We start from the raw sequence: 27,324 nt of genomic DNA on the forward strand, positions 1-27,324 counted from the left end.
TGAAGCAGGAAAGTCATTCTTCAGTTGTAATGCAGACCCACTGGATGGTCTGAAAAGATCACCTCTGTTTGTTTTAGACTGGGAATAGATTGCTGAATATTTAATGAGTGCCACAGTATTTTGCTCTGTGAAGGGCCAAGCAAGGGTCAGGTTATGGCTGCCTGCTGCTCCCTGCAATTTCCGATTCCCTCGGGTTTATTAAAAGTGGGAGAAATCAAGGTCAAAACCAAGACCATCTTCAGCACATCCTTTGCAGTGCTGTATCTGTGGAGAGAAAAATGGGAGGTCACATGCCTGTCCTAGGGAAGTAGTGTTAAGAATTAGGAGCAATCTTTCAGGAAAACCAAAGTGTAGGTCTGGCATTTATTGCCCTTATTCACAAAAGTGGGGAAGAACAACAGTGTTAGGAAAGAGAAGCAATCAAAACTCCTTGTGATTATGCTGGGAAAGAGATCTTACATCCAGCTGGCTCCATTACTTATTTGTGGTATTATCTACCCTCTGCTATCTGAATAATTCTAGTCCAAGAAAAAAAAAAAAGTACTTTTGTGAGCAATTTAATCATAGTCAGATTCAATCTTTAACTGATTTAGAATCTGTTGCAATAATGTGGGTAAGAGTCGATAGTGGTTTGGACAAGGATAATAGGAGTAGAAGTGGAACCAAGAGGCATTTGCTAGTTGACCTGACACAGAATACAAATTAAAAAAATAAAAAAAGCCGGGGTGCCTGGGTGGCTCAGTTGGTTAAATGTCTGACTCTTGAGTCAGCTCAGGTAGTGATCTTGGGGTTGTGGGATCGAATCTCGAGTCAAGGCCTGGGTCAGGCTCCACAGTCGGTGGGGAGTCTGCTTGGGATTTTCTCTCTCCTTCTCCTTTTGCCCCTCCCCGCCAAAATAAATAAATAAAATCTTAAAAAAAAAAAAAAACATGGGGCTCAGTTGGTTAAGCATCTGTCTTTGGCTCAGGTCATAAACTTGGGGTCCTGGGATCCTGCCCCATGTCAGGCTCCCTGCTCAGTGGGGAGTCTGCTTCCCTCTCTCATTTTGCCCCTCCCCCTACTCATGCTCTCTCTCCCTCTCTCTCAAATAAATAAGTAATCTTTAAAATTTTTTGAAAACAGGGGCATCTGGGTGGCTCAGTCGGTTAAGCTTCTGCCTTCAGCCCAGGTCATGATCCCAGGATCCTGGGATTGAGCCCCACATCGGGCTCTCTGCTCAGCAGGGAGTCTGCTTCTCCCTCTCCTTCTCTTGCTTGTACTCTCTGGCTCTCTCTCTCAATTAAATAAATATATAAAATCTTTTAAAAATTTTTTTAATTAACTTAAAAAAAACGGCATCAAGGATGACTCTAAGGAAAATAAAGAGTATAGTTTTAAACAATGTTAAATTTGAAATGCCCTTTACACAACCAAACCTAGATGTCTACTAGATAGATGGATATACTGAGCTGTCATTCTGAGCCAAAATATTTGGGATTCACTACTATAGTAATGGAATATAATTAAATCAAATCACCTGGGTAATGTAGATGGAGACTAGAAGAGCTGTGAATACTGAGCCCTGAGGCACTCCAACATTTAGAGGTCAGGAAGTTGAAAGGAACTCTCAAAGGAGAGTGAGGAGGAGCCCTAGTATGTAGGAAGACACGTTTGAAAAAGAAAGTAATGATGTGTCAAATGCTCCTGGTGGGTTAAAAAATGTGAACTGAGAATTAGCTATTGGATTTGGGAACATGGAAGTCATCAGTGACTTTGATAAGCATCTCTGAAGAGTGGTCAAGAAAAAAGCCTGAATGGAGTGGGCTCAGGAGAGGAGAAAGTAAGTGGAGAATGTGAGGTATAAAAGGATGTTGCACAAATGGAGGGGGAGACTTTATACGGGAGCATGGACAGTCATCCACTGTCACAGAAGGGAAGCACGGTGAAGGTACACAGAGGAGCAGATTAGTAGATTTAATGGAGGTATTTTGAAGTCACTCTTGAATTGCTTCTATTTTATAGGGTTTTTATATTTTTCAGGAAGTGGATTGTATCATGTAGAAATGTAGAATATTTTTGGCTCGAAAAAGCAAATATCCAACCAAAGAGTGGCTTAAATAATGGGATCATTATAAGAAATTCCAAGGTAGACAGTCCAGGGTTTTTTCAGTAATTTAGGAATGACTCAGAGGATCTAGACTCTTACAAAATTTCCATTTGTAGTCCTCAGTGTATTGACTACATTCTCCAACTGGTCCCTTCATGATTGCAGGATGGCTGTTCCCGCCATAACGGTATCTTACTAAGAAGGGTGACATAGATGAGGAATAAAAGCATGGCTCCTCAGCTGTCTCTTATTTCCAGGCAGGTGTTCTTTCCATCCAGCAGACTTCCTCTCAGTAGAGAGGTAGATAGATCTGTCAAAGTGAGTATCTGGTATTCCCAATGCATTAGCGGGAAAGTCTGAAGATTTGCCTTTGGGTTGAGTATCAATATTACCAGCCCCAAGAGTAGAGATACTGATTAATTTTAGGCAAATTTAACAAGTTTAAAATTTAAGGATAACTACTAAAAAATAGAAATAAAGTGAATAACTTCCTTATTTTGGATTTCAATAAAGGACAATTTAGGAAACAGACTCACAAAAGCAAAGTGATTTGTCCAAGGCCAAGGAGCTAAGACAGAAAATTAGCACTCACAGATCTGGATGCCTAATCTAGAACTCTTTCTGCAAAAATTGCAAGTCCTTTGATTCATTGTTAGTAGAGATATACCCAATGGTTTTATTACTACCATTAAGTCACTAGTCTTACACACAGAGAGACACCCATACACACATACACGCACACTCCCAATCTCCTGATTGTCACAAAGCATTTATTTTACATTTCAGGATCAATGATGGGGTTATATTATTCTATCGGTACTCCTTCACATCTTCTTTAGATCCAAACTATGCATTCACATTGTAAGTATTTAACTAGGAGTAATGAAATAGTCAACGCCCAAGCACTATTCAGCTTCCTTATTTTCCATCATTTTGTCTTCTATATCACTGACTTACTCTTCTGTCTCGTTCATTCTCGTTTTTATAGCCTCCTTTTGGGACTGCACCTTGCTAATGGCATTTTTTTTTTACTTTGGCCTGACTACATTTTAGTTCTTTAATTTCTACAGAGAGGGACTCTCTAGTGTCTTCTACGCTTTTTTCCAAGCCCCGCTATTATCTTTATAAATGTTTTAAATTCTAGTTCAGATATCTTCATTATATCTGTATTGATTAAATCTCTGGCAGTGAGTACTACCTCCTGTAGTAGTTTTTGGGTAAATTTTGGGGTAAATTTCTTTTGGGGTGAATTTCTCCATCTCATCATTTTATGCAGAAAAGAAGAAAGAAAAAAAACACCATAACAACAATAACATCAGGGGAAAAAAACTCAAAAAAAAAAAAAAAAGAAAGAAAAGGAAAACAAGAAACAAAACAAAGCAAAACAAAAAAAACTAGATCCTGGTGTATTTTGATCTGCTTTTTAAAAGAAATTAAAATAAGGAAGAAAGAAAAACGTATGCATCTACCAAAACTTAAATATATACAAAAATAAAACGACATAAAATACAATGAAAGGCAACAAAAAATAAAGCATATGTATATATAAAATGTATATTTTAAAGAAATGTTTTAAAAAGAATGAAAAAGGAGTTGAAAAATAAGAAAACAACTGAAAAAAATAATACCCGACGACTAAAGAATAAAAACACAACAAATGCTATATACCGTTTTCCCCATGAGCCGAAGCTCTGCTGCCCTCTATGATCCATAAATTTGGTGCAATCCAGTTGTTCCTTCTGGTCTTCTGGGGGAAAGGCCTCTTGCACTCATTCTCAGGGGTCTTTGCCGGGGGGGCAGAATTGCAACCACCTTGTCAGGGGGCCGGCTTCAGTATAAGTGGCTCCAGGTTGCACCATGTGACACTGTTTTTCTCCCTGAAGGCTTTCAGCACTGGACAGGAGGAACATGGTGGCACTCCAGCCTCTAGCCCTGGAGCTGAAAGTCTGCACCCCCCACTCTTCAGTGAGCCCTCACAGAAAAGCAATCACTCTTGTCTCCCTAGTTTCCCTCCAAACTCTATGTTCACCCTGCCTGTGACCAAGCATGTTCATCTCAGGCCCTTGACCCCTTTGGAGTCTCCAAACATTATGGACTCCTGCACCATGGCCCATGCTGCAGGGAGGGGGGCTTGGTCCACTTCTGCCTTTTGCTGGACCCCGGCCTGGAGACCAGTCGCCCAGTTGTGTAGCAGTGCACAGTTTATGACAACACCACACAGAAAGCTGGTGCCTAGACTCGCTGTTTGCAGCTGACTTCACCCTCTGATGCCTGGGAACACTGCCACACCCAGGTACCCCCATTCTTCTTGTGACTCCGTGGATCCCTGAGACATTGGATTTTAGAAGGGCTCCCCCCATTAGCTGATAAAAGCATCTCACTCTGTCTGAACTATTTGTACAAACAAGGTGGGTTATGACAAACCTATATTTTCCTTCTGGGAGTCTGGATTTGGGTGTCACCAGGCAGAGGGTGTCCTCAGGAAAAACCCTCGATGTTGAGTCTCTGATGAGCCTTCCTGGTTGGCAACATTCACACTGTTGTCATAATGCACTGTTGGGAGGATGAGGGTCATGCTATGGCCCCACTGGGATGGGACCCCGGAAATCCTGCACCTGGATTTGCCCCATGCACTTTTCCCCTTTGCTGATTGTGTTTGGTGTCCTTTCACTGCAGTAAATCAGAGTCATGAGTCCCAACTATGAGCTGAATCCTGTGAGTCATGATAGCCATTCTTCCAGTTCAGATGCTGTAATTTGTCCTTACTTTTCTAATCAAAGTGATTCTGGTCCACATCCATCATTCACCAAGGCTGATATATACTGTCATCATTTTCAAGGTTCCTTGCTCTCCCTAGAATTATGGGAGAGCCCTGCAAGAAGCCCTCAGTCTGTGGCTGCTATTTCACTATTGCTTCCTGTCCTGTGGCTCAGGCACTCTCGGGTGGTGTCCCTTTCAGTGGCACTTCCTGCTGTCCACAAGCCGAGATTCGGACCTTCTACTCCACGCCTTCACAGCTCCTGTGTCACAGTTCAGACAACTCCAGAACAATATAGTTTCCTAGAGAGTCCATCCCAGCCCCTTCCTTTCTCCCTCTTTCAGACAATTAGCTGAAATCCTTGCTCCTCAGAGTCTGGTTCCCAGTTCCTAATACCTTCATTTCTTCCAGAAGCTGTGGATCCCAGAGCACCAGAGCAAAGACCTAATATCTAATATATGGGAGTGATGCTGTGTGTGTGTGTGTGTGTGTGTGTGTGTGTGTGTGCATGTGTGTTAAGAAAGCAGAGGGAGGGAATAAAAGGGGTAAAAGAAAAACTATTTCCCAGTTCGCAACACATTTGACACCAAACATGTGAGATGTTTACCCACACCCACCAATTTTTCAACTTTCTGGACACTAACTGGGCACCTGAAAATTCAGTTCTAACACTAACTGCCAAAACTTAGCCTCAGGCCCTCCATGTTGAGGGCTCAGGCCTACAAGGGTGCCACCACTTCAGATGCCACTCACAAATCCTGGGCCTCCAGACTTCTGACTGACTTGGCTACCAATCAGAGGTTCGCACAATCTCCTCCTCAGACTAGGTAATTTGATATCCAATGGCTCACAGAAATTAGGGAAACATTTTACTCAGTATTGCTGGTTTATTATAAAGGATTGGCAGGTAAACAGCCAAAAGAAGAGGTACACAGAACAAGGTCCAGAGGAATCCTGAGCATAGCAGCTTCTCTTCCTGTGAGGTTGGGATGTGTCAACCTCTCAGCACATGGATGTGTTCACTGACTTGGAAGGTCTTTGAACCCCATCATTTAGAATTTTAATGGAGGCTTCACGATGTAAACACGATTGATGAAATTATTGGCTATTGGTGATTAATTGCTCTCTAGCTCCTCCTAGAGGTCAGGGGGTAGGGGTGAAGGTTCTAACCCTCTAATGGCATGGCTGGCTCTTCCAACAACCACCCCTCGTCCTCAAAGAGTCATCTCTTAGCATAAACTCAGGTATGGCTGAAAAGGACTTTTATTATTATTATTATTATTATTATTATTATTATTATTATTATTATTAAAACAAAGATGGTCCTCTTACCCTTATCGCCCAGGAGATTCCAAGGACTTCGGGAATTCTGTGCCAGGAACTGGGGACAAAGAGCAAGTATATAATTCTTATTATATCACAGCATCAGGGGACAGCAAGTGGGAATTAATCCTTTATAGTTAAATCTTCTACAACAGTGTGAATAAAGCATAAAAGTAATATATCAATAGGTTATCCTGCTACAAAAATAGTAAACTTGACTTTTATTAAGGAGCATTCTGACCAAAGTCATTTACTTATTAATATCAGTCAGCAATTTTTCTTCCATATCATCTCTCTGCTGCTAGCAGACAATTCGCTGTTACTCAACCTTTCTCTAATATATAATCTCGGCAGGACATCTCCGGTCTATTTTTTTGTTTATAACATCCACATACAACCTCCAACAACAATTCATGTCTGAGAAGAGAGATTTCTAACTGAAACAACTATTAGGATAGCAGCATTAAGATTAATTCTGAAAGACTAACAACCACAGATAATAACCACAAAGGCATATTTGACTTAGATATACTTAACTTTGACATCCCAATTCCTGTTGAGAGCCTGGGCAAAAGGATTCACATTTCTCTACATCACTTCAAAAAAGCCAAGAAGAGGTGTCCCTGCTATCTCACACACAATACAAATCCTGTGGATCCATGCCCAGACGCCCCTTATAGGGCAACCTGAGAGCACTGCACTTTAATTCCCAGTCTGGGTCCAAGGTAGATCCACTTTGTGCCAAAGTTTTCTCTGTAAACATCACTGCTGAAGCTTCTGGAGTAGGTATGATTCTCCAACAAAAGGGGTTTCTTGAAATAATGGCGGATTTCAGGCCATGAAAATTCAAGAGAAACAGGAAGTGTCTTTCAGTGCCAACAAGGGGAAGTACTCAAAAAAATGAATAAAGATTTGAAAGACAGGGCATGTTGAAGGGACTCAAGAGTGAATCTGAAAGAACTCTCAATGGACAAAGCTGGAACAATATGACAGTGAGATAAATAACATAGCACTGGATTATGCCCAAAATACAACAAATACCCATGGTTCCACACTGACATAAATAAATGATTGGAGAAATGAATATAGGAGATCCAACAATTCTCCCTTACAGAGGAAAGAAGATAATGTATGTAGATACTCCACCCTCAAGTAGGTGAAGCTTAATCCTCTCCCCCCACCCCCACTCCTCCAACTCCCACCTTGAGATGCTTCCAAAAGACAGACCATGGCAAGGGGGGAGAAGTAACTTGATAGTGGGGCAGTCTAGCAAACACTACCCTAGCTAGATGATCAAGGTTAGCATCACCCACGATGAGCCAAATTCATCATGTGTACTCTTTGATATAATGTGATAAGAATGACACTTTTTCTCTCTAGTATCTCTCAGAAACCCTAACCCCTTTCTAGTTATGAGAAAACACAGACAAACCAAAAATTGAGGGACAATCAATAAAATACCTGACCAGTACTCTTCAAAACGATCAAGGTCATGATAAACAAAGAAAGACTAAGGAAGTGTCACAGACCAGGGATTAAGGAGACATGACAACTATATGCAATGGGACATCTTGGACAGGAGCGTGGCCCAGAAAAGGGATGGTAATGGGAAAGCTAGTAAAATCTCAATAAAACCTGTAGCTGTGTTAATAGTATTCCAATGTTAAGTTCTTAGTTTGACAAATAGATCACAGATTATGAAAGATGACATTAGGGGAAGCTAACGAAGAATATAGAGGAACCCCTTGTTCTAAATTTGCAATTTCCTATAAATCAAGAATTGCTACAAAATAAAAAAGCTTTAAATATAAATGAACATATAAATAAATGTATTTAACATATTTATATATTTAATATCTAATAAAGATATTTTTTATATATTTAATATGGTTAATATACTTATATATAACTTATATTACTGTATAATGATTTATTCAAAGTTCTGATAGGACAACATATAATTATAAGATAATAAATAAGTTAAATAAACATACACTTAATAAGTATATATTGATTAAATATATATATATTCAAATCTACACATTATGTCCTGGACACTGACTCGAGCACGTAAAAGCATCCTCTCCATCCTGGTGTTTCTATTTTATGTATCCTGAAATTGCTTTGCCTGGAAGCTGAAACCTGAATTCTTAAAATCAAACAGAAGGAGTAGATATAGAAAAGAGCTTTTTTCTTCATGAACTAAAATGAGTATATAGAAGTACTTTCAACCCCATGGGTAGAGCCTATAATGCCCCAGGACAGATGAGCAAATAAGAATTACAGGTCTGTGTCGAGAAGGCTTCATCTTAGGCTTTTATAATTAACAGCTTGCTTCGGTGCCATAATTCAGCATAAAAGAAGCCACAAAGGAACCAGCAGTCTCTGCCATTAAGAATTGCCAGTGAATGTGTTATCTGCAGTTATTAACACTTTTCAATTGTGATCTTTGGTAATTACTTCTATACCCCAACATCATCTTCGGTTTTCACTTCAATTCTTTCTTATTTTTTAGACAGTGGGGTGGGGGGTGCAGAGGGAGAGAACCTTAAGCAGGCTCCACACCCGGCACAGAGCCCATCGCGGAGCTGGAGCTCAAGACCCTGAGATCATGACCTGAGCCGAAATCAGGAGCTGGATGCTTAACCAGCTGAGCCACCCAGGTGCCCCTTCACTTCAATTCTTTCTAAAGTGCTTTATGTAACCCATAGGATATTTGGATTAATTTTACCTGCAAAATCGAATTTTAAAAACTACCATTTAAAAAACATCTGGGCCATTTTCCCAACTAACACCTACTGGAGCACAACAAAATTCCCTCTTTTACATGAGATTTAAAAATTTGAACATGTCAATAACCAATTTTATACCGTACATTTGTAATGTGCTTTTATATACCTAAATTCATCCTTACCATAACCCTTTCCTGGAGGTAGGACCAACACTAGTAGGGTGAAAAGTCAGGCAAGCTGGCTCACGTCACACTGGGATCTCAGGGGCAGAGGAGCAAGAGACAGGAAGAAGCTATAGTGGGAGGGGCTGGAGGTGGGAGGATTGGTGCTTTTACAGGCAACCCCCCTAGAGGTGAAACCATGACACACATTACAGAGAAGGGATGGGCTATGCCTGGCCTGGACCAGGAGACATCTCACCTGGAGATGGAGAATAGCAGAAAGAGCATCATGGAGCCTGTAGAGAATCCAGCTGACGTCTAAGGTCCTCAGAGAGAGAGAGAGAGAGAATCATGGCCCTAGAAAGGCTCCAACCCTGGGTAGACTATTCACCCAACACCAAGCCAAACACCTCACAGGGTACTTCTGACTCTGTCTCAGATCGTCTCAGAAACCATACAGAACTCAGTCTTCTTCTGGAGACCTCAGGACACCAGCTTAGAAGCCTGGAGACACAGGTGGTCACAATCACTCCCATTTTTCAAATAAGGAAGCAGGTCAAGTGATGTAAGCCAGGTGGACTCTGCCGCCAGACTGCCTGGATTCAAATCCAGATTGCACCACTTCTGGGGAGTTAGCCAGTGCTGGTAATCAAGGTGGTAACAAGGAGTACACCCCCCCCCCGGGGCGGGTAACAGTTGGGACAAAGTAGAAGTTTGTCATTGTCTACGTCATTGGAGTAGATGCAAAGGAGGCTGCTCCTGATGGACGGGAGTGATTCAGGGACCCAGACCCCTTCCACCTGTGGCTCTGCACACACACACCCCCTCCAACCCAGTGTCCCATCATCATCTTCATCTAGCTGGCAAAAAGATGCATGGAGGAGGCACTCCGGCTTCTAAAAACGACACCCATCTCTCACATTCCATCAGCTAGTACTTGGGCCAGTGCCACCCTGACTGCCAAAGAGGCTGGGAAATGTCAGCTGCCTTTGTGTCCAGAAAGCGGCAGCAGGGTTTGGGGTGAACATTGTCTGCTATACTGGCCATACGACCTCAGGAGAGTCACTTAGCATCCCTGGGCCTCATTTCTTCTCATCTGTAAAGTGGGGATTATAATACCACCTGCCTTCAGGTAGGAGAATGAAGGAGTTGACACGTGAAAGCATCTGAACAGTGTCACGTCCTCAGTGAGCGCCCCGCAGACGCTGCCCATTGCCATGGCCATCGGCATCTTCTTCATCATTATTTTCATCATTATCATGATCATTCGAAAATGAAGTGGCTGGGATTTAAGTCTGCGACTTTGGACTCCAGAGTCCAGGGAGAATTGGTCCTTCTCTTCTAAGACGGCTGCTGCAGTCTCAAGCATCCGCATAAAATGATTCAATTCTCAGCTTTCCAATCCTGAAATACAAATATTGTTTCTCTACAGAAACGCAGATGAGAAAATTTGGTCACAATAATTGGAAGTAACTGTTGGGGCTAATGGAAGCACGCCGTAGCCTTATTTGATTTCAAAAGTAATATCTCAGGGTTTCTTCTTATTTTGAGACTTTTTTCATTTCGGTGGAAGCATAGAAATACCATGCTGGGGAGAAAATCCAACTAAAGGCTCATTGTTTCCTAGGTCTGTATTTTGAGGGGATAATATACATATTTAATTTTATTTTTTTCAGTGAGCAGCTTAGTATCTCTCCCTACACATTCATTTATTCAGGACCTATGAGAGCAGCCACGGAGTGCTTACTCAATTATTCCTTGCCCTTCTAGCCTTTTGGCTAAAGCAGATTATATCATTCCATTTTTAGTTAATTCTATTTCATTTGCTTGAGTATTGAGAAGAGTATCAGGAAATGAGATTTTTCCTTCAGTGGATAAGCCGGACACTTTTCAATCAGGTAAATAAAAATAGTAGGACAAATATCATCCCTCATGAACAATAAGTTTTGCATTCAATTTTCATTTTCATCCTTGAGCTATTTGACCATCTAATGTTGCTGTCTGTCTGCATATAAACGGGGGCTTTATTGCAAATGTAGTGATTATGATTCATTCTCAGGCTGCCTATGCATCTGGCCAGCAGCCTGCACTCATTTATTATTTTATCTCACCCACTGGATGGGAAAACCTGCGGCACACTTGCTGCAGCCCGGCAAGACGGTCTTTGCTGAAATGATGTGACCCTGGCCTCGAACCATCAATGTCTTCTCACCCAAACTGGAAGCATTAAAAGAAGTCGATCTCAAGGAGGTACAGTCTGGTCGTTTCGTTCACTTTCAAAGTCACGAAGGTAGAAAGAAGAAAGTCTGCTCGTGCATTCTCTCCTTAAAGAGGCCACCTCTGTGGGACGCCTGGGTGGCTCAGCGGTTGAGCGTCTGCCTCCAGTCCAGGGCCTGATCCTGGAGTCCTGGGATTGAGTCTCACGTCAGGCTCCCTGCATGGAGCCTGCTTCTCCCTCTGCCTCTGTCTCTCTCATGAATAAATAAATAAAATCTTAAAAAAAAAAAAAAAAAAAGGCCACCTCTGTACTCGGGAAATTCCAGGCATGGAATTTTTCAAGAAGGTGTCGAAGCAAAGAATGCTGTGAAGTGTGGGTCTGGAAAGCGTCCTGGACACTTCTCTGGGTCCGCCTCACCTTCTTGGGTGATCGCCAGACGCCCCTGGGAGGTGCATGAGGGAGCTTTAGAGAGAGTGATGTGACAGGGACTGTGAGATGTCTGCCAACATCTGCCCCCCACTGTCCCAAAGTGCTAGAATTATAGTTGTGTGCCCGACTGCGCCGCAAGACTACGTGCCCAGATGGTCTTGCAGCGAGGTGTGGCCAGGTAGTGGAGATTCCACCCAAGGAGCGTGAGCAGAAGTGGCAGGTGCCACCTCCCATCATCCAAGGATTCTCCACCCCCGGCCCCCACCTTTCCCTTCCCTGCAGGTCAGACCCTGAACGTGTCTGCGGCCCAGCTCTGACAACGTGGGCGTAGGAACGCACTAGGGTCTTGCAACCCCAGAGAAGGGCAGGGACTGGCAGCTGCATCACCACTGCCACTGTTAGAAATGCAGAGTCTCAGCTCCTGACCTAGCTAGGCCTTCTCTCTCTCCTTTTTTTTTTTCATTTTATTTATTTATTTATTTATTTATTTATTTATTTATTTGAGAGATTTATTTATTTATTATTTTATTTATTTTATTTATTTATTTGAGAGAGAGAGAACGAAGGCTCTCCCACATAGAGGAGAAAGGGGCAGAGGGAGAGGGAGAAGCAGACTCCCTGCTGAGCAGGGCGCTCGCCACGGGGCTGGACCCCAGGACCCTGAAATCATGACCTGAGTCTCAGGCAGATGCTTAATCCACTGAGTCACCCAGGTGCCCACGATCAGCCCCAGACCTTCTAAAATAGAATCTGCATTTTTAACAAAATCCCTGAGGAGTTCCTATGCACCTTGAAGTTTGAGGCCACCAGCCAAGGGACAGTAGAGCCATGACTTGGAGCCAGCCTGGGTCCTCAGAGGAACAAAGCTCCCATACTGACTTGCCACACTCACTTTGAAACTACTGTGCGAGGGGCTCATGGGGGGCTCAGTCGGTTAAGGGTCTGCCATTGGCTCAGGTCGTGATTCCAGAGTCCTGGGATTGAGGCCCACATTGGGCTCTCAGCTCAGTGGGGAGTCTGCTTCTCCCTCCCTCTCTGCCTCTGCCCCTGCTCCTTCTCTTTCTCTCACTCACTCTCTCTCTCTCTCAATAAATAAAAGTCTTAAAAAGAAAAGGAACTACTATGTGACAGAAAGAAACTTGAAAACAAATTATTATTACTGTTGTCGTTATTAAAGTCATGCTGTTTTGGAGTGTCTTTATTATGAGGCTTAGATTTATCCTAACACAAACAGTGTGACACCATCCACAGGGTCTTATTCATCAGGCCTTAAATTAAATTTCCCATGGGAGTTCCTAACCCCAAATGGATCAATCCTAGAACCCTGCCATAAGCCTGTACTCTTATCAGTTTAAAGACCTACCAAGTGAGAGTTCAGGACCCAAAGATGGCTTTCAGCCACTCAAAAATCATCAGCGACGTCAGGAACTGGGAAACAGTTCCTTTTTTTTTTTTTTTTTTTTTTAAGATTTTATTTACTTATTCATGAGAGAGAGAGAGGCAGAGACACAGGCAGAGGGAGAAGCAGACTCCATGCAGGGAGTCCAATGTGGGACTCAATGTGGGACTAGATCCCAGGTCTCCAGGATCACACCCTGGGCTGAAGGCGGGGCTAAACCGCTGGGCCACCGGGGCTGCCCGGAAAGAGAGTTCCTAATGAAAAGTCACTATGGAGTCAAGACTGGAAGTCAAGAGAGGAACTGAAATAGGTGAAATTAGAGCTTCAGTAAAGAAAGTTCTGGGACCCTGATGGCTATCTGGAGCCGCTACTGCCCACCGCATTCCCTGCACCGCCAGCCTGCACCCCTGGCCTCCCAGTGTCCACTGGTTTGTTCAGAACATGGTGGTCTTCACTCTACCCATCGAAGCCCCCAAATTGTTTTGAAGTCAACATCTATGGGATGAGCACTGGGTGATATGGTATATGTTGGCAAACCGAACTCCAATAAAAATAAAATAAATAAAATAAAATAAAATAAAATAAAATAGTCAACATCTACAAAGGAAATGACAAAATTCTATTCATAAATGATATTTCCCACATGAGCTCAATCTCACTTAACTCTCTAATGGCTTGGCACCCATGAGCCTCAGCCTGCCCACCCTTCCTCTCCTCCTCATCACGGGGCCTGCTCCACATGTCCTGCACAAAACTCCTTGCCATTCCTTTAGGATATTCCCTTTCCCTTCTATTTGGCTTTACATGTGCTTTTTTCCCTATAGTTTAAGTACTCTATTTTCCAGCGCTACAGTCTTTTTCTACCCGGGAGTCATTCTTTAAGACTAAATTTAATGCTTCTTTCTCCCAGAAGCCCTACTCTGGCCCTACTTTGGCTGTAGGGCTCTCCTTCTTCTGTCTACGGCAGTTCATACCCCAAAAGACATTTTTCTTCTCTTCTTTTTTGTTTTCTTCTCTTACTTTCAAATAATCTGGAAATACCTAGAGGGATAAACTTTTTTTTTAATTTTTATTTATTTATGATAGTCACATAGAGAGAGAGAGAGAGACAGAGACAGAGACATAGGCAGAGGGAGAAGCAGGCCCCATGCACCGGGAGCCCGGTGCAGAATTCGATCCTGGGTCTCCAGGATCGCGCCCTGGGCCAAAGGCAGGCGCTAAACCGCTGCACCACCCAGGGATCCCTTTTTTAACTTTGTATTTTAAGTTCACCTTTGAGAAACAAAACAAATGAGCAAAGGAAAAAAAAAAGAGAGAGACGAACCAAGAAACACGCTTAACTACAGAGAACATGCTGATGGCTACCAGAGGGGAGGTGGGGGGGAGGTTTAAACACGTAATAGGGATTAAAGAGTGCACTTGTGGATGAGCACTGGGTGTTGTATAAAGTGTTGGATCACTATATTGTACACCTGAAACTAATATAATACTGCATGTTAACTATACTGGAATCAAAGTAAAAAATTAATAAAAATAGATAAATAGATGGACAGATAAATAAATTCACCTTTGAATTCTCCATAGCAGAGCCCAGGCACATGGAAGGTAAATGGATATTTGCTAAATAAATTCATTTTCTCTTCCACCTCATTCTCCCTGGACCCATTTATACTTAACTGTTATACTTAACTGAGCTTCCTTTGTAAAACATATGTACACAGATTCCTGGCTGCTTGCAAGCTTCCATTCTCAGGACCCACATACAATTATAAAGAACCTGCAAGCAGTTGGAGAGCCTAAAGAATTTGCAAACAGAAGGTACCAAAATAATGGTGGTTGATCAACTGAATGAAAGGTTTTCTTTAAGGAGTTTTTATTATTATTATTTTTTAAGATTTTCTTTCTTTATTTGAGAGTGAGAGAGAGAGCAGAAGGGGAGGGAGAAGCAGGCTCCCTGCTCAGTGAGGCTTGCTCCTTGGGATTTGGGGCTTGATCCCAGGACCCTGGGATCATGATCTGAGCTGAAGGCAGACACTAAACCGACTGAACCACCCAGGTGCCCCTTTAAGGAGTTTTTAAGTAGGAATCTGCCAAGACCCCCAAGTAAAAATTTGAATTTTCTGCCAGATTTAAAATAATATACATTTCGATTATATGCATTTGTCGAAATTTTAATTTTCCTGTTGAGAATTTAATTTTTCTATTTTTTGAAACTTTTTATTTAATAGGATCTTCCTAACACTTGGATTCACCTTCAATATTCTCCTACTTTTACCCTTAGTGCCCAGATTTTGGTTCTCAACACCATTCCCCTGACAATGAACCAGGGCTCCCTACAGAAATGGCTGATTCCAGGTCTGAGACAGGAAATGTGTAAGACACCCCGTCACACCAAAAACCAAGAGAGCTCTCAAAGACTTCTGGAGACACGTCAGTAGGAATCAGGAAGCAACTTGAAGTGGTCTTCACTTGCCAAAAAGGGATAATCTAGACATTTCTAAAATATGCATTTATGATAAATATAAATTTCAATTGATTGAAATAAATAGATCTCAGTGGATTGAAATACGTCAGTTAAGTCTTAAAAAACCCATGGATTTGTAATGATATGCCCATCCTTACAAAAACGAAACAAAACAAAATTAAGAATCCTCATTGATTATTACCTCACTAATCATAAGACCTATGGAACCAATGCACTATTCTAAAAAATGGTTTGAAAGGGCAAAAGCCAAGCATTTAGACTATCTTTCTTTTGTATGAAGTATGCTCCAGAGAATGTAAAACCGAGCTTTTGCACAGCCTCCCCTGCCCCTGGGCGTGGCCGCTACTTCAGTGGACATCCCCGCCACTACTACCGCCACCTGCTCTAACACTGCAGCTGTCTCAGGCTCCCCTGCAGTAAGAGCTGGGCTCTGAACCTGTGCTTCCTACCAGCTGCTGAGGGGCACCAAGCAGCCCTGGTGCCCAGATGCAACCTGAGAGCATGAGCATAAAGATGCTGCCTCCTTCACGTGCTTCTGGACCAGATACAGTGTGAGACATGAGGGCGTGGGATCTGGCTTTCCCAAATGCTACCCTGGCCAGTCTGATAGTTCAACCAGAAGGTTAGAGGAGTTAACAGCTCTTGAAGTGAACTTTGAATTTTGACCAACGAGAGACGAGATATGGGAAACCATCAGCAGATAGATTTGCCTTCTCTCCTCCCTTATGGACCGTTCCAACAGGTAGTGCTTCACACCTCTGAAAGATGTCCGATGTGACCAAACAACCAGTCGTGTATTTCTGTGAGGCTCTAACAGCTCAGTCACATACCTCTTTGCATTTGCTTTTCCTCCTTCCCTGCCTCACTTCCCTTTTACTTTCACTCCTGCTGTCCTTGAGGTACGTCTCCCACTAAAACTTAGAGCATGCACACTTGGCTTCAAACTTTGGTTTCTAGGGAACTTAGTTAATTCATAGGGTGACCAAATGGATGGAGCAAAAAACAAAATTGGAATTATGTAAGTTAATACATGACAAAGACATGATAGAACTAGAATATCACCAGTTTGCAATGTTATAAAATATATTTTATACCTATCAGTGGCTGATGATACTATGTTTTTTTTTTTTTAATTCCATGGATTTGTAATGATATTCTCACTCTCCAAAAAAAAAAATTAAAAACCCTAATGGAGGGGCACCTGGGTGGCTCAGTCCATTAAGCATCCGCCTTCAGCTCGGGTCATGATCCCAGGGCCCTGAGACCGAGCTCCAAATCAGACTCCCTGCTCAGTGGGGATTTTGCTTCTCCTTCTCTCTCTGCCCACTACTCATGCTCTGTCTCTCACTTTCTCTCTCTCAAACAAATAAAATATTTTAAAAAATAAAAAAATAAAAGTAAAACCCCTAATGGAAGCAAGCAGAGAAGTCTGCACTCTGATTTCTATGGGGGCAGAAAGGGTCTTTCTTCTCACAAAGACTTGTGTGAGTGGAGCGTTCCTATCACCTGTGCTCTCATACCTGAATGTCACCTATCCTATAACTTGACACCATAAACCTGATGCACTTGAGTCAAAACAGTCTATCCTTACTACAAATACAACCTGCACTTTTTCAAAATCACACCTCTTATCACATCCAGCCTTTGACCTTCTTTGAAAATTCCACACCAACTGCCATCTTGAAATGTATGCCGAAGGACTGGGAAAGGAGAAGCATTGCACAGATCAAAGGTTTGTACACAAGGTTGGCTCAAGCCTATGCAAGTAATACCATGATTGAAAATAAACTTTTCTCTATCAAGTTCTCCTTGAATATTTTCCAAACAGAAGTGACTTTTTTCCTCCCAGGAGTCTCTAAAGCACTAGTTTCATAATTTTTGCAAGTCAATTATCACTTCCATCCTTTCAAGCTGAAATACTTACACCCACATTGACAATGGACCAGGATTTAGGCAAACCACAGGGTAAACATGAGACCTTTCCTAAGCTGTCGATTTTACTTAAGTATTTGAAAGATTAATCAAAATTGTAAAGAGTGTTTTGATGTTAAACATGTATATACATGAGAGTGCATATCTTGCATAATTTTTTTTCAGGAAAATGTGTAGCAGGCATCTTTAAATTTGATCCTAAACTCCGCTGAGTCACACTCCTTGTATTAGGGAGGTGGAGAAGATGTAGGTGGGCAGGTTGAACATGCCTCTGGTGTAGTTAAAGGCTTGGTGAGTCTGAAGGCATTGCACACACTTCCACTGCTATTATTACATAGAACTTAAAGTTTTTTTTTAAAAATGGGTGGTTACTTTGATAAGGAGACAAGAAGGCTTCTGGAAGGAAAAGAGTGAGAACTCAGTCCTATTTTTTTCAAGGTTCAAAATTTTGGAAACATGTACAGATAGACTGAGAAGCTCCTAATAAAGGCTAAGTGGCAGGGAAGAGCTACAAGTCTCCTGTAAAGACAAGGGTGGCTTCTGCACCAAGTATCAGAGGTCCTCCTTGAGTTATCAGCTTGGTCTTCAGATCCCAACTGGTTAGGTGCTTTGGACAAAACAAATGGGTACACCAAAAGACATCATAACTTCTTCTGCCAGTGTCCACTCCAGACTACAGTTCTTCCTAAAATGAAAAGGTTGGTGGGGAATATTGAAGGTGCAATTGAGTCCTTTGTCACTCTCATGTTGCTAGCTTGTTCTATACCCTGTTATAGGAGAGTCACCTATGTCTATTCAAAGTCTAATTCATGGTCAAACCAAGGCATTGACTTGAAGACGAAGAAGTGGAGGACTATGCCAGTACTAGCAGAGATTTTTTAAAATTATGTTAACTGCACTTTCTAATCCATTTACTTTCTCTTTGTCCTAAACACAACCATCATACCTAGTTAATCTCTGTATTTAGCTGCAGAGGATCAATAATGATGAAGACAGATACTATAGAGAGGTGTGCATACACACACACACACACACACACACACACACACATTGTATTTTTGCATGTCTCTTAGTTAATATTAACCAAAATCACATTCCTTGAGGCAAAACACCTCCTCCAGTATTTTTTCTTAATGCTCCAGAGCATGTAAAGCAGGCTTCTACACACCGTGGGTGGACACTCAAGGAAATTTATGAACTAATTGATGAAGTTACTGCAGGGAATGTCATCATTTGCTTTGCTCTTCCAGGAAATAAGGATTTGGTTTTTATGAATACTGATAAAAAGCTGCTTCTCTGGGTTTCAAAACATTATTTTCTTCGCTAACACATTCATATTCCCAGAATATAATTCTCCAAATTCAATGATAAGAAACCAATGGTAAAAGGTTTAAGAGATTACATCTTATTGCATGAAACAATTTTTTTTTGCAGGAATTCAATTTTGCTGTGAAAGCTGGAAAAGACCTCAATCTATGTCAACACAGAGATGGATACGATTTAGGGTTTTTTTGTGTGTGTTCATGCAGACACTATCAGAATTCAAGGCATGCTTTAATTTCCTTGGAGTACAAAGGATGCTGGAATAGGGAGCTAGAGGCACCCTACTGAATAAACAAACATATATGTGCATATTTTACACTGGGATTTTCAAGGAAAATTGTTGGTTTAGGTAGCAATGGTCTCTCATTGCACAGCAACCTCTTTTCAGGTCAGTGTTCACAGAATCACATGCTTGTGCCAAAACATTTTGTTTCATGAAGCACTTTGGACTTTGGCCATAATGAGGATCTGTGAATCTGACAAGGTCAGTAAAGGTTATCAATAAAGACCCAGAGTCTACAAATCAATCCTAGCCAACTGAGTTACAGGACTGCTATAATAAGAGTACCAGCATCAGCAGAAATTACAACCAACAAAGAAAAATAATGACTTTCTCAATCAGAGTGCAGAAAGTGGCCAGCTTATTAACAGGCAGCAACAGAACCAGCTCGCATGGACTGTGATTTCTAAGACTTCTCAGAGTGTCCAGTTTGTTTTATTCTTCATTTCTTACTATGAGATTCACAGTATAAATTAATCTCATTTGGGCTTTTTCTATCTACTTTTTCCCTTGTTAGTCCTATTCTGTAAATGTAATTCCAATTCCTAGCTGTAATAAGAAAAACAACTTATGCACAATAAGTTATTACTTGGCACATTTAAATATACATTGTAGATATAGATTTTATACTACATTAAAATTATGAAACTCATCACATCTTTCTATTATTTCTTAGTGGATAAGAATAAATCAATGAATATGAAAATTCCACAGCTAACATTATTCTCGTTGGGGAAAAATGGAGAGCCTTTCCCCTAAGGTCAGGAATGAGACAAGGATGTCCACCCTCACCACTTTTACTCAACTTAGTATTGAAAGTTGTAGCCACAGCAATCAGACAGAAAAAGAAATAAATGATATTGATACCAATAACAAAGTAAAACTTTCACTATTTGCAGATGACGTGATACTATATGTAAAGAAAACCTGAAAGATTCCATCAAAAAACTGCTAGAATTGTTAAACGAATTCAGTAAAGTCACAGAATACAAAATCAATGTACAGAAATCTGTTGCATTTCTATACCCCAATAATGAAGAAGCAGTAAGAGAAATTAAGAAAACAATCCCACTTATAATTGCACCAAAACTAAAAAGATACCTAGGACTAAATCTAACCAAAGAGGTGAAAGAACTATTTCTGAAAGCTATAAAACACTGATGAAAGAAATTAAAGATGACACGAAGAAATGAAAAGACAGTCTACAGTCATGGATTGGAGGAACAAATACTGTTAAAATGTCTATACTACCAAAGCAATCTACACATTTAATACAATCCGTATCAAGATATCAAAAGCATTTTTTATAGAACTAGAACGAATAATCCTGAAATTTGCATGGGGGTCCTGGCTAGCTCAGTTGGTACAGCATGCGACTCTTGATCTCAGGGTTGTGAGTCTGAGCCCTACACTGTGTGTAGAGGTTACTTAAAAATAAAACCTTTAAAAAATGTTAAAATTTGTATGGAACCACAGAAAACCCTGAATAGCCAAAGTAATCTTGAAACAGAAAAGCAATGCTGAAGGCATCACGATTCCAGACTTCAAGTTATATTACAAAGCTGTCATAATCAAAACAGTATGGTACTGGCACACAAAAAAAAAACAGACACATAGATCAATGGAGCAGAATAGAATATCCAGAAATAAGCCCATACTTACTTAGTCAATTAATCTTTGACCAAGCAGGAAAGAACATCCAATGGGAAAAAGACAGTCTCTTCAACAAATGGTGTTGGGAAAACTGAACAGCTACATGAAAAAGATTGAACTGGACCACTTTCTTATGCCACATACAGAAATAAACTCAAGAGATCTCCAGGCGGCTCAGAAATTAAGTATCTGCTTTCGGCTCAGGGCGTGATTCTGGAGACACAGGATCGAGTCCCATATCGGGCTCCCTGCGTGGAGCCTGCTTCTCCCTCTACCTATGTCTCTACCTCTCTCTCTGTGTGTGTCTCTCATGAATAAATAAATAAAATCTTTAAAAACAAAACAAACAAAAATATTAAATAAACTCAAAATAGATTTAAAGACCTAAATGTGAAACATGATACCATAAAAATTCTAGGAGAGAGCACAGGCAATAATTTTTCTGACATTGGCCATAGCAGTGTTTTTCTAGAGAGACCTTCTGAGGCAAGGAAAACAAAAGCAAAATTAAACTGTTGACTATATCAAAATAAAAGGCTTCTGCATAGCAAAGGAAACAATCAACAGAACTAAAAAGCATCCTAGGGAATGGGAGATGATATTTGCAAATGATATATATCCATTAAAGGGTTACTATCCAAAATATACAAAGAACTTATAAAATTCAACACCCCAAAAACAAATAATCCAACTGAAAAATGGGCAGAAGACATGAACATATGTTTCTCCAAAGAAGACATCCAGATGGCCAACAGACACATGAAATGATGCTCAACATCACTCATCATCAGGGAAATGCAAATCAAAACTACAATGAGATATCATCTCACACCTGTCATAGTGGCTAAAATCAAAAACACAAAAAGCAACAGATGTTGGTGAGGATGTGGAGAAAAAGGAACCCTCTTGTACTGCTGGTGGGAATGCAAACTGCTATAGTCACTGTGGAAAACAGTATGGAGGTTCCTCAAAAAGTTAAAAATAGAACTACCATATGATTCAGCAATCACACTATTGGGTATTTACCTAAAGAATACAAAAACACGGCAGCCTGGGTAGCTCAGCAGTTTAGCGACGCTTTCGGCCCAGGGTGTGATCCTGGAGATCCAGGATCGAGCCCCACATCAGGCTCCCTGCATGGAGCCTGTGTCTCTGTCTCTCTCTCTCTCTCTCTCTCGTGTGTGTGTGTTTCTCATCAATAAATAAAATAAAATAAAAAAGAATACAAAAACACTAATTCAAAGGGATGCATATATTCCCATGTTTATAGCAGCATTATTTACAATAGCCAAGATACAGAAGCAGACAAGTGTCCATTGATTAATGAATGGATAAAGAAGATATATAGATACATATATATACACACACACACACAATGGAATATTATTCAGCCATAAAAAGAATGAAATCTTGCCATTTGCAACAATACGGATAGAGCTAGAGAGTATAAAGTTAAGTGAAAAAAGTCAGTCAGAGAAAGATACCATGATTTTACTCATATGTGGAAATTTAGAAACAAAACAAATGAGCAAAGGGAAAAAAAAGAGGGAGACAAACCAAAAAAGAGACTCTTAACTACAGAGAACAAATTGATGGTTACTAGAAGGGAGGTAAATAGGGGGATGGATGAAATAGGTGATGGGGATTAAGAAATGCATTTATGATGAACACTGGATGGTTAAAATAAAAACTGTTTTTAAAAAAGGAAAAACCAATGAGAAAGTTTTGGTAGAAAGCTTTCAGGAGCATACGTTAGGTGTGGATGCCCATATCAGGTAGATCCTAAAGAAGATGTTTACTACATAACATGAACAGCAGTCTAATAAAACATGGCTAACAATATTATTATCATTATTGGTAGTGTTAACACAGCAAATTAAGAACATATATATTTTTTAAAGATTTTATTTATTCATGAGAGACACACACACACAGAGGCAGAGACACAGGCAGAGGGAGAAGCAGGCTCCATGCAGGGTGCCTGATGTGGGACTTGATCCCAGGACTCCAGGATCACGCCCTGGGCCAAAGGAAGGTGCTAAATTGCTGAGCCACCCAGGTGTCCCAAGAACATATTTTTCATAGGTAATGCAATAATCATATCAAATGAGTCTTGAAGTTGTTTTTACGAGAAAAATACATAGAGTAAAAGTTTTGGGGAAATGGATGTTAGTATCTTTTTCAGTCAACTTTGTTAAGGTATAATTATATACAATAAACTGCACCCATTTTAAGTATAAAACTTGATGAATTTAACAAATATATACACCCATGTGACCATCACCACAATCGAGACATAAAACGTTTCCAGCGCCCAAAAAGATTCCCTGTGCCCTTTTACATTCAGATACCTTTCCTCTTAGTCCCAGGTAACCAGTAATCTGATTTCTGCCACTAGAGATGATTTTTTTTTTCTTTTTTGCCTTTTCTGGATTTCACATGAATGGCACCACATATAGGTGTATTACGTGACTGCCTTTTTTTTGCTTAGCTCAATGTTTTTGAGATTCATCCATGTTTTTGCATGAAAACATACTTCCTTTTTATTACCAAGTTGCTCTCCATTGGGCATAATTTATTTGTTGATCAGCTGTTTTTGACTTGTAATACAATGTAGTGAACTTCATCTTTTTTACTTTGTTAACAGTTAGTTGCTAAATTTTGATCAGATACATCCAAGTGTCATCACTATGAAAATGTTCAGATGTTTGGACTGACCATGGTTTTGGTTAAACTAATCCAAGAAAATGATATTTAAAAGCTTAAAGAATTTAGTAAAGAATGAACATGGTATGATTATCAGGGTCCATATTACATTTCTACTATTATGGTAGGTTAAGTGGTCTAAATATTTTTCCTTTTTGGAAAAGTCATTCTTTATTGCCCCTATCAGATAAGCTTTCTTTTATATTTAAGCAATTTTCATTCCTTCTTGTATATGGTGAGTAAGAAATCATCTTAATATCACCTTCTGGCTTTTTATTCCCTGCCCTTTGCAAATTGGCACGATTATTTTATGTTCTGCAGGAACAGTGAATTTTTGATATAAATACTTTAAAGCTAAACAGTGAATATTTTTGATGATTTATAATATTTGAATGTTTGAATAAATATTTGAAACATAAAACAAAACAAGAAATAAAACAGGGGCACCTGGCTGGCTCAGTCAGTAGAGTATGCGACTTTTGATCTCAGGGAGTTAAGTTCAAGCCCCACGTTGGGTGTAGAGATCACTTAAAATTTTTTTAATCTTTTTAAAAAGAAATAAAACAAAAAATATGAGGAAGAAAAAAAAATTCCAAATCCCAAGCTCTGAGATACTCTGGTATTTGTGTTCTATACTTGTCAATTAGTTCAATGCCTTAAATGTGGTTAGATAACAAAAAGAACTCTTGAACAAAAAATCAGTACAAAAACATGAGCTGGAATACAGCCTTCTTGAATTTCTTCTTAAATTTCAACTTGAAAGTAAAGTTGAAAAGTAGTTTGTGCTCCTAAACCACTAGTGTATGTTTTGCAAAAATGAGGCAAAACATTTTAATTGGGTAAGCAGAGACTCAGTGATAACACGGTGAGCATTGCAGAAAGATTCCTGGCTCCCACTGGGCTCAGGCTCTAGCACAGGGGTGCGGGAGGCAACAGCAGACAATTAAAATCTTAAAAACCTGTATTTAATAATGCTATAAATGAATAAATGTTATGAAGAAAGATAAAGCAGGGTCAGGGGATAGAGGATGGCAGGGACCGTTTCAGGGGGGGTGATCAGAAAGGGAGTTCTGTGAGGCCAGACCTAAAAGCGAGGTGGGAGCTGCGTGAGGATGTGGGAGAGAAAAGAGTGGAAAGAGGGAAGGGGAAAGGAAGAGGCAATTCATTTCTGAACGTCACATACCATATTCTTAGCAAGTATGGTCCAGTCAGATCTACGATGAACTGTGGATTCTCCAAATAATTGAAAATAACATAGAATCAGACTACACTCTCACACACATGTGCACACAAAGCACACACATGCACTGCTCACAGGTACATTCCTGTCGATAATCTAACCAGGAATATGATAATTCATATCATATTGAGCCATAAATGGTTCTCAAACTGTAATGCGCATGAGAATCACCTGGGGATCCTGGTAAAAAAGAAAAAGGAACATTGCTGAACAACTGGCTGACTGCCAAGCACTTAGCTCGCACTTTTCACTGTGGTAATCAGGCTTCAATTTTCTCTGAGCTTTAGTTTAAACTTTTTTGGTAAAGGATAGGTGTGGTCCCTGGAAGCAGAGGGTTGTCATGAAAAGGGAAGAGGGTTACTTCCAGCTGGGAACAGCACCAGAGGTCATTTGGACCAACTCTTCCACTAAAGACAGCAATAAAATCTGGATGAATAGTTCTTTAACCTTAAAAACATCATAGAGATAAAAGATACTATAGAACTACAAGGCCAAAATTTGGAAGAGGCAAGTGGAGGCTTTTCTATTGTCAATCTTATCCTCTTAGTCTGGAAAAAGTAGTCAAAAGATGATTTTGTGGGGCACCTGGGTGGCTCAGTCAGTTAAGAGTCTGCCTTCAGCTCAGATCATGATCCCAGGGTCCTGGGCTCCAGCCCCCCACTTCAGGCTCCCTGCTCAGTGGGGAGCCTGCTTTTCCCTCTCTCTCTGCTCTTCCCCCTGCTTGTGCTCCCCCCCTCAAATAAATAAAATCTTTTTTTTTTTAAAGATGATTTTGTAAGAACAGAGAAGTGGTGTGGAATGGAATAAAAAATCAGAGTCTAGAACCTCCCAGTATACCCTAAGTTCCCCTCCAAAACTTGACTTAGATCAGTAGAGAGGAGGGGCCTTTGATGCTCAGGACAGGGAGAAGCTGCCTTCCATTTTGATTCCCCAGTAGGGGAGAGGATGTATTAAGTTAGCAAACTCCAAAAACACCATTTGAAAGGAAGAATGATAACCAAGGTTGAGAGTTGACAGTGTTTATAAATCCTCAAATCTGCAATATCCCTTTTTAAATTTCCAATTCCTTGCTAATGTTTCCAAGGTTGACCCTTATCACCATGAACATGGTTAAGCAAAGCCCTGTCATAGTTTGTGTCTGGTATTTCCAATATTTGGAGTTCCTTCCCAGTGGCCTCTTCATGCATTCTGTTGTGTCTCTCAGGACTGTTGTTCATGTTGTTTTATCTTTTCATGTACCTCATTATTGTTTTGTGTTTGCTTGGCATAGTATTTGAAAAAATAGTTATAGAATTAATTTGGACCTAAGATGATGTTTTATTCCTCTAGAAAGCTTTTCTTTCTGCCAGCCCCTGAGGGCGCTAGTAGTTCATGAACTACAATTGGTAGCCTCATTTCATTGGTGTAGCCCTGGGGGCGGAGGGGGGAGTCAGCAGCTGCTGAGTACTCATGAGAGTACACTATCAGACAATTCTCAAATGAGGGACATTCTGCAAAATACATAATCAATACTCCTCAAAACTCTCAAGATCATCAAAAACAAGGTTAAAAAAATTTAAAAAACAAGAAGAAATAGTCACAACAAAGAGGAGCCTAAGAAGACATGATGACAAAATGTAAAATGGTGCTCCAGGTGGGACCTGGAACAGAAAAAAGAACATTAGATAAAAACTAAAGAAATCTGAACAGACCAGCTACTAGTAAGGAGATTAAATCAATAATCAAAAACCTCCCAACAAACAGAAGTCCAGGACCAGATAGCTTCCCTGTGAAATCTATCTATCATCCAAAAAAAAAAAAGAATTAATTCCATTCCTTCTTAAACTCTTCCAAAAAACAGAAGAGAAAGGACCACTTCCAAACTCATTTTATAAGGCCAGCATTACCCTGGCACCAAAACCAACCAAGGACACTATAGCAACAAAAAATTACAGACGACATCCCTGATGAACATATAGACGTAAAAACCCTCAACAAAATATTAGCAAACCAAAGTCAACAATACGTTAAAAGAACCATACACTATGATTAAGTGGGACTTGTTACTGAGATGTAAGGATGGCTCACCATTTGCAAATCAATCAACGTGATACACCACATTAACAAAATGAAGGATCGGGCAGCCTGGGTGGCTCAGCAGTTTAGCGCCACCTTCGGCCCAGGGCTTGATCCTGGAGACCCGGGATAGAGTCCCACATTGGGCTCCCTGCAAGGGGTCTGCTTCTCCCTCTGCCTGTGTCTCTGCCTCTCCCTCTCTCTCTCTCTCTGTGTGTGTGTGTCTCTCATGAATAAATAAATAAAATCTTTAAAAAAAAAAAGAAGGATAAAAATCATGTCCATAAATGTAGAAAAAGAATTTCACAAAATCCAACATTCATTTATGATAAAAACCCTCAACAAAGTGGATATAGAGGAAACATACCTCAACATAATAATATATATGACAAGTCCACAGCTAAAATCATACTCAACAATGAAAGGAACAAGACAAGAATGCCTACTCTTGCCAATTTATTCAATATACTATTGGAAATCTCGCCCACAGCAATTAGGCAAGAAAATGAAACAAAAGGCATCCAAGTCAGAAAGGAAGAAGTAA

General features: G+C 40.5%; 1 protein-coding gene across 2 annotated transcripts in view; it reads right to left on the reverse strand.

The window, feature by feature from the left end:
* The window catches only part of LOC144317060 (uncharacterized), a 105,094-nt gene that overhangs the window by 51,395 nt on the left and 26,375 nt on the right, over window positions 1-27,324 (reverse strand). The window contains exons 2-3 of one of the 2 annotated variants that reach the window (XM_077902940.1): window positions 9,320-10,464; window positions 6,177-6,225 (exon numbers count right to left, since the gene is read on the reverse strand). In XM_077902940.1, coding sequence (XP_077759066.1) covers window positions 6,177-6,225; window positions 9,320-9,351 — 81 coding nt within the window. In that variant the 5' untranslated portion in view covers window positions 9,352-10,464. The remainder of the gene's footprint in view (window positions 1-6,176; window positions 6,226-9,319; window positions 10,465-27,324) is intronic. The other variant, XR_013382929.1, reaches the window with a different exon arrangement.

Source organism: Canis aureus, chromosome 7 (assembly GCF_053574225.1).
Source record: "Canis aureus isolate CA01 chromosome 7, VMU_Caureus_v.1.0, whole genome shotgun sequence".
Taxonomy (NCBI): Eukaryota; Metazoa; Chordata; class Mammalia; order Carnivora; family Canidae; genus Canis; species Canis aureus.